General features: G+C 50.0%; 3 protein-coding genes across 3 annotated transcripts in view; 1 reads left to right on the top strand and 2 right to left on the bottom strand.

Moving 5' to 3' along the window:
- LOC306746939 (uncharacterized protein) overlaps nucleotides 1-10,000 on the top strand; it is a 387,486-nt gene that overhangs the window by 300,855 nt on the left and 76,631 nt on the right. The gene's annotated exons all lie outside the window — the stretch shown is intronic.
- Nucleotides 4,046-5,355, bottom strand: LOC306746967 (barrier-to-autointegration factor-like). The gene is made up of 3 exons (XM_079229960.1): nucleotides 5,287-5,355; nucleotides 4,518-4,644; nucleotides 4,046-4,300 (listed from the first exon to the last, which is right to left on the bottom strand). The coding sequence occupies exons 2-3, from the start codon at nucleotides 4,641-4,643 to the stop codon at nucleotides 4,154-4,156; spliced, it is 273 nt and encodes a 90-aa protein (XP_079086086.1). The 5' UTR covers nucleotide 4,644; nucleotides 5,287-5,355; the 3' UTR covers nucleotides 4,046-4,153.
- The window catches only part of LOC306746951 (lysophosphatidylserine lipase ABHD12-like), a 9,512-nt gene continuing 5,575 nt past the window's right edge, over nucleotides 6,064-10,000 (bottom strand). The window contains exons 10-14 of the mRNA XM_079229940.1: nucleotides 9,908-9,987; nucleotides 7,231-7,313; nucleotides 6,733-6,811; nucleotides 6,536-6,663; nucleotides 6,064-6,161 (exon numbers count right to left, since the gene is read on the bottom strand). Of these exons, the coding sequence (XP_079086066.1) occupies nucleotides 6,128-6,161; nucleotides 6,536-6,663; nucleotides 6,733-6,811; nucleotides 7,231-7,313; nucleotides 9,908-9,987 (404 nt within the window). The 3' untranslated portion in view covers nucleotides 6,064-6,127. The remainder of the gene's footprint in view (nucleotides 6,162-6,535; nucleotides 6,664-6,732; nucleotides 6,812-7,230; nucleotides 7,314-9,907; nucleotides 9,988-10,000) is intronic.

The raw sequence follows: 10,000 nt of genomic DNA, 5'->3' as shown, positions 1-10,000 counted from the left end.
ACACCAGTGAGACCAGTAAGAGACAGTGAGACCAGTGAGAGACACCAGTGAGACCAGTAAGAGACACCAGTAAGAGACACCAGTGAGACCAGTAAGAGACACCAGTGAGACCAGTGAGAGACACCAGTAAGAGACACCAGTGAGACCAGTAAGAGACACCAGTGAGACCAGTAAGAGACACCAGTAAGACCAGTGAGAGACACCAGTAAGAGACACCAGTGAGACCAGTAAGAGACACCAGTGAGACCAGAAGGGGGAAACCCATCAGGCCCTAATGGACCCCAGTGGACCCATCAGGCCCTAATGGACCCTAGTGGACCCATCAGGCCCCAGTGGACCCTAGTGGACCCATCAGGCCCCAGTGGACCCATCAGGCCCTAATGGACCCTAGTGGACCCATCAGACCCTAGTGGACCCATCAGACACCAGTGAGACCAGTGAGAGACACCAGTAAGAGACACCAGTGAGACCAGTAAGAGACACCAGTAAGACCAGTGAGAGACACCAGTGAGACCAGTAAGAGACACCAGTGAGACCAGAAGGGGGAAACCAGTAAGACCAGTAAGAGACACCAGTGAGACCAGTAAGAGACACCAGTGAGACCAGTGAGAGACACCAGTAAGACCAGTGAGAGACACCAGTAAGAGACACCAGTGAGACCAGAAGGGGGAAACCCATCAGGCCCTAATGGACCCCAGTGGACCCATCAGGCCCTAATGGACCCTAGTGGACCCATCAGGCCCCAGTGGACCCATCAGGCCCTAATGGACCCTAGTGGACCCATCAGACCCTAGTGGACCCATCAGGCCCCAGTGGACCTATCAGACCCTAGTGGACCCATCAGGCCCTAATGGACCCTAGTGGACCCATCAGGCCCAAATTGACCCAACAGGCCCTAGTGGACCCATCAGGCCCCAGTGGACCCATCAGACCCTAATGGACCCCAGTGGACCCATCAGACCCTAGTGGACCCATCAGGCCCTAATGGACCCCAGTGGACCCATCAGGCCCTAGTGGACCCATCAGGCCCTAATGGACCCTAGTAGACCCATCAGACCCTAGTGGACCCATCAGGCCCCAGTGGACCCATCAGGCCCTAATGGACCCTAGTGGACCCATCAGACCCTTGTGGACGCATCAGGCCCTAATGGACCCTAGTGGACCCATCAGACCCCAGTAGGCCCCAGTGGACCCATCAGACCCATCAGGCCCCAGTGGACCCATCAGACCCATCAGACCCATCAGGCCCCAGTGGACCCATCAGGCCCTAATGGACCCCAGTGGACCCATCAGGCCCTAGTGGACCCATCAGGCCTTAATGGACCCCAGTGGACCCATCAGGCCCTAGTGGACCCATCAGGCCCTAGTGGACCCCAGTGGACCCATCAGGCCCTAATGGAGCCATCAGGCCCTAATGGAGCCTAGTGGACCCATCAGACCCTAGTGGACCCATCAGGCCCCAGTGGACCCATCAGGCCCTAATGGACCCTAGTGGACCCATCAGACCCCAGTGGGCCCATCAGACCCTAGTGGGCGCATCAGGCCCTAATGGACCCTAGTGGACCATTCAGACCCAAGTAGCCCCAGTGGACCCATCAGACCCTAGTGGACCCATCAGGCCCCAGTGGACCCATCAGACCCCAGTGGACCCATCAGACCCCAGTAGGCCCTAGTGGACCCATCAGACCCCAGTAGGCCCCAGTTGACCCATCAGACCCTAGTGGACCCATCAGACCCTAGTGGACGCATCAGGCCCTAATGGACCCTAGTGGACCCATCAGACCCCAGTAAGCCCCAGTGGACCCCAGTGGACCCATCAGGCCCATCAGACCCCATCAGACCCCAGTGGACCCATCAGGCCCTAATGGCCCCCTGTGGACCCATCAGGCCCTAATGGACCCTAGTGGACCCATCAGACCCCAGTGGACCCATCAGACCCTAGTGGACGCATCAGGCCCTAGTGGACGCATCAGGTCCTAATGGACCCTAGTGGACCCATCAGACCCCAGTAGGCCCCAGTGGACCCATCAGACCCTAGTGGACCCATCAGGCCCCAGTGGACCCATCAGGCCCTAATGGACCCATCAGACCCCATCTTTCCCTTGCAGTACACCGTTGGTGTCGTTTCCCTTCTGGTTAGTGAGTCACATTTTTTCTTTTGAAAACTGAATAAACTTATTTTGGTCGAAAAAGAAAGAAAACTGACAAATGGTAAAAGAAGACGTGATTTAATGTTTCACAGACTTCTTCAGAGACCCTGAACGCACCACCGCTGTTCAGAACTAAAGCTGGACCCCAGTGGACCCATCAGACCCTAGTGGACCCATCAGGCCCTAATGGACCCCAGTGGACCCATCAGGCCCCAGTGGACCCATCAGGCCCTAGTGGACCCTAGTAGACCCATCAGACCCTAGTGGACCCATCAGGCCCCAGTGGACCCATCAGGCCCTAATGGACCCTAGTGGACCCATCAGACCCTTGTGGACGCATCAGGCCCTAATGGACCCTAGTGGACCCATCAGACCCCAGTAGGCCCCAGTGGACCCATCAGGCCCCAGTGGACCCATCAGGCCCTAATGGACCCCAGTGGACCCATCAGGCCCTAGTGGACCCATCAGGCCTTAATGGACCCCAGTGGACCCATCAGGCCCTAGTGGACCCATCAGGCCCTAGTGGACCCCAGTGGACCCATCAGGCCCTAATGGACCCCAGTGGACCCATCAGGCCCTAATGGAGCCATCAGGCCCTAATGGAGCCATCAGGCCCTAATGGAGCCTAGTGGACCCATCAGACCCTAGTGGACCCATCAGGCCCCAGTGGACCCATCAGGCCCTAATGGACCCTAGTGGACCCATCAGACCCCAGTGGGCCCATCAGACCCTAGTGGGCGCATCAGGCCCTAATGGACCCTAGTGGACGATTCAGACCCAAGTAGCCCCAGTGGACCCATCAGACCCCAGTGGACCCATCAGACCCTAGTGGACCCATCAGGCCCCATCAGACCCCAGTAGGCCCCAGTGGACCCATCAGACCCCAGTAGGCCCCAGTGGACCCATCAGACCCCAGTAGGCCCCAGTGGACCCATCAGACCCCAGTAGGCCCCAGTGGACCCATCAGACCCTAGTGGACGCATCAGGCCCTAATGGACCCTAGTGGACCCATCAGACCCCAGTAGGCCCCAGTGGACCCATCAGGCCCCAGTGGACCCCAGTGGACCCATCAGGCCCCAGTGGACCCATCAGGCCCCATCAGACCCCAGTGGACCCATCAGACCCCATCAGACCCCAGTGGACCCATCAGGCCCTAATGGACCCCAGTGGACCCATCAGGCCCTAATGGACCCCAGTGGACCCATCAGACCCCAGTGGACCCATCAGACCCCATCAGACCCCAGTGGACCCATCAGGCCCTAATGGACCCCAGTGGACCCATCAGGCCCTAATGGACCCTAGTGGACCCATCAGACCCCAGTGGACCCATCAGACCCTAGTGGACGCATCAGGCCCTAGTGGACGCATCAGGTCCTAATGGACCCTAGTGGACCCATCAGACCCCAGTAGGCCCCAGTGGACCCATCAGACCTCAGTGGACCCATCAAGCCCCAGTGGACCCCAGTGGACCCATCAGACCCTAGTGGACCCATCAGGCCCCAGTGGACCCATCAGGCCCTAATGGACCCTAGTGGACCCATCAGACCCATCAGACCCTAGTGGACGCATCAGGCCCTAGTGGACGCATCAGGTCCTAATGGACCCTAGTGGACCCATCAGACCCCAGTAGGCCCCAGTGGACCCATCAGACCTCAGTGGACCCATCAGGCCCCAGTGGACCCCAGTGGACCCATCAGACCCTAGTGGACCCATCAGGCCCCAGTGGACCCATCAGGCCCTAATGGACCCATCAGACCCCATCTTTCCCTTGCAGTACACCGTTGGTGTCGTTTCCCTTCTGGTTAGTGAGTCACATTTTTTCTTTTGAAAACTGAATAAACTTATTTTGGTCTAAAAAGAAAGAAAACTGACAAATGGTAAAAGAAGACGTGATTTAATGTTTCACAGACTTCTTCAGAGACCCTGAACGCACCACCGCTGTTCAGAACTAAAGCTTTTATTGGCACTTCAGGAGCAACGCGGGGGGGGGGCGGGGCGGGGCCTCAGAGGAAGGCGTCGGACCACTCCTTCAGACACCGGGTGCAGACGCCGGCCTGACGGGAGTTCGCCCCGCTGGCGTCTTTCAGCCACTCGGCGAACATCTCGCAGTCTTTCTTCAGCAGCAGGAACTGACCCAGAACCATGTAGGCCTGAGGACTCAGGAAACACAGGAAATACACGGTCAAAACACAGGAAATACATAGTAAAAAACACAAGAGTAAATGAATAAATCAACAATAAAGTTATTTGTAATAAAAAAACATCTGAGAGGATTTCAAAACCAGCCTCATGTTGTGAGATCACTGCGGCCTGTAGGCGGCGCTGTCCTTCAACTTGTACTATGTGTACTACTACACGTTCCTGTACCTTGTCGAAGCCCTGCTGCTTCAGCTTCTCCCCCAGGATCTCCCTGATGCCCGACAGAGCCGTCAGCGACTTCTCGCCCATCGGCTCGCCCACGAAGTCCCTGTGCTTCTGAGTGGTGGTGGACATGCTGCAGAGTACACAGAGTACACAAAGTACACAAGATGTATACACAAAGTCCCTGTGCTTCTGAGTGGTGGTGGACATGCTGCAGAGTACACAGAGTACACAAAGTACACAAGATGTATACACAAAGTCCCTGTGCTTCTGAGTGGTGGTGGACATGCTGCAGAGTACACAGAGTACACAAAGTACACAAGATGTATACACAAAGTCCCTGTGCTTCTGAGTAGTGGTGGACATGCTGCAGAGTACACAGAGTACACAAGATGTATACACATCCGAACAGGAGTCAGAGGATTCTGACCAACCGTGTTTTAAAGAAACTAAAGCCGTCAGACAAACGTAGTATAAAGTACTACTAGTACCTCTGAGAGGTAGTAAAGTAAAAAGTACTACAGGTACTCTGTGAGGTAGTAAAGTATAAAGTACTACAGGTACTCTGAGAGGTAGTAAAGTAAAAAGTACTACAGGTACTCTGTGAGGTAGTAAAGCATAAAGTACTACAGGTACTCTGAGAGGTAGTAAAGTATAAAGTACTACAGGTACTCTGAGAGGTAGTAAAGTATAAAGTACTACAGGTAATCTGAGAGGTAGTAAAGTATAAAGTACTACAGTTAATCTGAGAGGTAGTAAAGTATAAAGTGAACACCTGAAGCCCGGGAACACCTCGATCTGCACGAGGAACCCCGCTGGGAAAACTTCTCTCTGTTTGGAGGCGTTTTTTATTCGGAAACCGGAAATACGAGCCGCGTCGCCTGACGCTGCGAGATGACGTCAGGACGCAGACAAAGATGGGTCGTGTTGAGATGAGTCACTCGGTGGAATAAAAGAAAACCCGCAATCACTTTGCTGTTAAAGATCAAATAAGATAAAAATAATCCTTTATTAATATAACCCTGTATTAATATTACCCTGTATTAATATTACCCTGTATTAATATTACCCTGTTGAGTCACTTAAGATATTTGAACTATTCTGGCTTTTCATAATTATTAAGACTCATTTTTTTATTACATTTGATACCGTCTAAAACTATTATCAGTTTATTAAATGCTGCATCTGCTCACGTCTGTTGAATAATATTTTATCCTTTGATGATGTCATTTATTTTTCCTTTCGCTTATCCAAAAAAAACAACCAGTTACATAAAACAATAAATCTTTAATTCATAATTCAAGTCGTAACAGGCCTTAAAACTGAGAGCACAATTATTAAAACTCACGCGTGTTAAAGAATCAAGAAGATTTAAATATTTCAAAAGGAAAGCCTCCTCCTCCTCCTCCTCCTCCTCCTCCTCCTCCTCCTCCTCCTCCTCCTCCTCCTCCTCCTCCTCCTCCTCCTCCTCCTCCTCCTCCTCCTCCTCCTCCTCCTCCTCCTCCTCCTCCTCCTCCTCCTCCTCCTCCTCCTCCTCCTCCTCCTCCTCCGAATGGAAACAGGAAGTGAGCAGAATCAGGGTCTGTGGTTCAGTCCAGAATATTAATGAAGCGTCTTCAGGCGTCCGTCTGCTGCCGAGCGAAGAAATCACTGCAACGACAAACGGTCCGAAGACCTTTAAATATCTTCATTTAAATATCTTCACTTTCATTTCAAATCAAACAGAAAATCTCCACATTTAGAGGCTGGAAACTCTGTGAAATTTCTCTGGTTGTCATTTTTGCATTAAAAAGACTTGATTTTCACTTCAAAACATCGATTGATTACGTTTGGGTCGACGAGTAACTGATTCATTTATAGATCCCTGTTCTCCAGAGCAGCCGATTGGTCCTCGATGTTTGTGTTGATCCCAATAAAAGAACCCCTCGGCTGAAGTATTTGTGTTTTCCCTGCAGGGACAGGAAGTACCTGAGGACGCCGGGCAGACAGGAAGTACCTGAGGACGGCGGGCAGACAGGAAGTACCTGAGGACGCCGGGCAGCTCGGGGCTCCTGTAGATCAACTTGTGCTTGTAGGCCAGAGCCGAGGCGAAGGGGACGAACTGCACCTTGTGGCCGCTGAGGCTCTTGGACCGGGACGCCTGGCTGTAGAGCTGCAGAGGAAACGGTGACATCACTGCGTCACGGCCCTTGAACCGCCGACCCGTCTGGACCTCGCTTACCTTTTTACCCAGATGGAAAGGAACCACGCCGTCGTCCTCAGCGTGGAGGATCAACACGGGGCAGGAGATGTGGTGCACACTGAGGAGAGGATATCCACGGGTAAATATAAATATATATATATATATATATATATATATATATATATATATATATATATATATATATATATATATATATATATATATATATATATATATATATATATATATATGTAAACACTGAGGAGAGGATATCCACGGGTAAATATACATATATGAATGTAAACATATTAATAGAACATGTGTTCTACTTTAGTTGTTGGGTTTTTCTCTTCTGATTTCTATGATTCTCTCCAAAATCAAAAGGAAACCAAAAGGAAGGAAGGAAACCAGAAGGAAGGAAACCAAAAAGAAGGAAGGAAACCAAAAAGAAGGAAGGAAACCACAAATAAGGAAGGAAACCACAAATGAGGAAGGAAACCAGAAGGAAGGAAGGAAACCAGAAGGAAGGAAGCATACTTCTCGTCGCTGGCGAAGTGGATGTCGTTGGCTGTGATGGAGTCCAGGAAGAACCAATCAAAGCCGGGCAGGAATCTGTAGACCTGAACACACAACAAGGTCTAAGGTTAGAACTGGTTCAGGTCTATAGTTAGGACTGGTTCAGGTTTATAGCTAGGACTGGATCAGGTCTATAGTTATGACCTGATCAGGTCTATAGTTAGGACTGGATCAGGTCTATAGCTAGGACTGGTTCAGGTTTATAGTTAGGACTGGTTCAGGTCTATAGTTAGGACTGGATCAGGTCTGGATCAGGTCTATAGTTAGATCTGGATCAGGTCTATAGTTAGATCTGGATCAGGTCTATAGTTAGATCTGGATCAGGTCTATAGTTAGGACTGGTTCAGGTCTAGAGTTAGGACTGGTTCAGGTCTATAGTTAGGACTGGATCAGGTCTGGTTCAGGTCTAGAGTTAGGTCTGGTTCAGGTCTATAGTTAGATCTGGATCAGGTCTAGAGTTAGATCTGGATCAGGTCTAGAGTTAGATCCGGATCAGGTCTGGTTCAGGTCTATAGTTAGGACTGGTTCAGGTCTATAGTTAGATCTGGATCAGGTCTAGAGTTAGGACTGGATCAGGTCTGGATCAGGTCTATAGTTAGATCTGGATCAGGTCTATCGTTAGATCTGGAACAGGTCTATAGTTAGATCTGGAACAGGTCTATAGTTAGATCTGGATCAGGTCTATAGTTAGATCTGGATCAGGTCTATAGTTAGATCTGGTTCAGGTCTATAGTTAGATCTGGTTCAGGTCTATAGTTAGGACTGGATCAGGTCTGGATCAGGTCTATAGTTAGATCTGGATCAGGTCTATAGTTAGATCTGGATCAGGTCTAGAGTTAGGACTGGTTCAGGTCTAGAGTTAGGACTGGTTCAGGTCTAGAGTTAGGACTGGTTCAGGTCTAGAGTTAGGACTGGTTCAGGTCTAGAGTTAGATCTGGATCAGGTCTAGAGTTAGATCCGGATCAGGTCTGGTTCAGGTCTATAGTTAGGACTGGTTCAGGTCTATAGTTAGATCTGGATCAGGTCTAGAGTTAGGACTGGATCAGGTCTGGATCAGGTCTATAGTTAGATCTGGATCAGGTCTATCGTTAGATCTGGAACAGGTCTATAGTTAGATCTGGAACAGGTCTATAGTTAGATCTGGATCAGGTCTATAGTTAGATCTGGATCAGGTCTATAGTTAGATCTGGTTCAGGTCTATAGTTAGATCTGGTTCAGGTCTATAGTTAGGACTGGATCAGGTCTGGATCAGGTCTATAGTTAGATCTGGATCAGGTCTATAGTTAGATCTGGATCAGGTCTAGAGTTAGGACTGGTTCAGGTCTAGAGTTAGGACTGGTTCAGGTCTAGAGTTAGGACTGGTTCAGGTCTAGAGTTAGGACTGGTTCAGGTCTAGAGTTAGGACTGGTTCAGGTCTAGAGTTAGATCTGGTTCAGGTCTAGAGTTAGATCTGGTTCAGGTCTAGAGTTAGATCTGGTTCAGGTCTAGAGTTAGGACTGGTTCAGGTCTATAGCTAGGACTGGTTCAGGTCTATAGTTAGGACTGGTTCAGGTCTATAGTTAGGACTGGTTCAGGTCTGGATCAGGTCTATAGTTAGATCTGGATCAGGTCTATAGTTAGATCTGGATCAGGTCTATAGTTAGGACTGGTTCAGGTCTAGAGTTAGGACTGGTTCAGGTCTAGAGTTAGGACTGGTTCAGGTCTAGAGTTAGGACTGGTTCAGGTCTAGAGTTAGGACTGGTTCAGGTCTAGAGTTAGGTCTGGTTCAGGTCTAGAGTTAGGTCTGGATCAGGTCTAGAGTTAGATCCGGATCAGGTCTGGTTCAGGTCTAGAGTTAGGACTATAGTTAGGACTGGATCAGGTCTGGTTCAGGTCTAGAGTTAGGACTATAGCTAGGACTGGATCAGGTCTGGATCAGGTCTATAGTTAGATCTGGATCAGGTCTATAGTTAGATCTGGATCAGGTCTATAGTTAGATCAGTATCAGGTCTATAGTTAGGACTGGTTCAGGTCTAGAGTTAGGACTGGTTCAGGTCTAGAGTTAGATCTGGATCAGGTCTATAGTTAGATCTGGATCAGGTCTGGTTCAGGTCTAGAGTTAGGTCTGGTTCAGGTCTATAGTTAGATCTGGATCAGGTCTAGAGTTAGATCTGGATCAGGTCTGGTTCAGGTCTATAGTTAGGACTGGTTCAGGTCTATAGTTAGGACTGGATCAGGTCTGGTTCAGGTCTAGAGTTAGGACTATAGTTAGGACTGGATCAGGTCTGGTTCAGGTCTAGAGTTAGGACTATAGTTAGGACTGGATCAGGTCTGGTTCAGGTCTATAGTTAGGTCTGGTTCAGGTCTAGAGTTAGGACTGGTTCAGGTCTAGAGTTAGGACTGGTTCAGGTCTAGAGTTAGGACTGGTTCAGGTCTAGAGTTAGAACTGGTTCAGGTCTGGATCAGGTCTAGTTAGGACTGGATCAGGTCTGGTTCAGGTCTATAGCTAGGACTGGATCAGGTCTATAGTTAGGACTGGATCAGGTCTGGATCAGGTCTATAGTTAGGACTGGTTCAGGTCTATAGTTAGGACTGGTTCAGGTCTATAGTTAGGACTGGTTCAGGTCTATAGTTAGGACTGGTTCAGGTCTACAGGTACCATGGAGAAGGGGTGGCTCCTGGCCTCCTCTCTGATGTTGGTGAAGGGAGACTCTAAGATCAGAGCGTCAGGAGGACTTCCTGTAAATGAAAT

This window comes from Taurulus bubalis (assembly GCF_910589615.1).
Source record: "Taurulus bubalis genome assembly, chromosome: 14".
Lineage (NCBI taxonomy): Eukaryota > Metazoa > Chordata > Actinopteri > Perciformes > Cottidae > Taurulus > Taurulus bubalis.
The sequence above is the reverse complement of the archived record's forward strand: the minus strand, read 5'-3'. Positions and strand labels throughout refer to the sequence as shown.

Bases quoted from the DNA above. Each gene is read 5' to 3' on its own strand.
- LOC306746967 (XM_079229960.1), bottom strand. From the start codon at position 4,643: ATGTCCACCACCACTCAGAAGCACAGGGACTTCGTGGGCGAGCCGATG. The intron at 4,301-4,517 runs GTACAGGAACGT...CTGAGTCCTCAG, and splicing joins AGCAGCAGGGCTTCGACAAG to GCCTACATGGTTCTGGGTCA.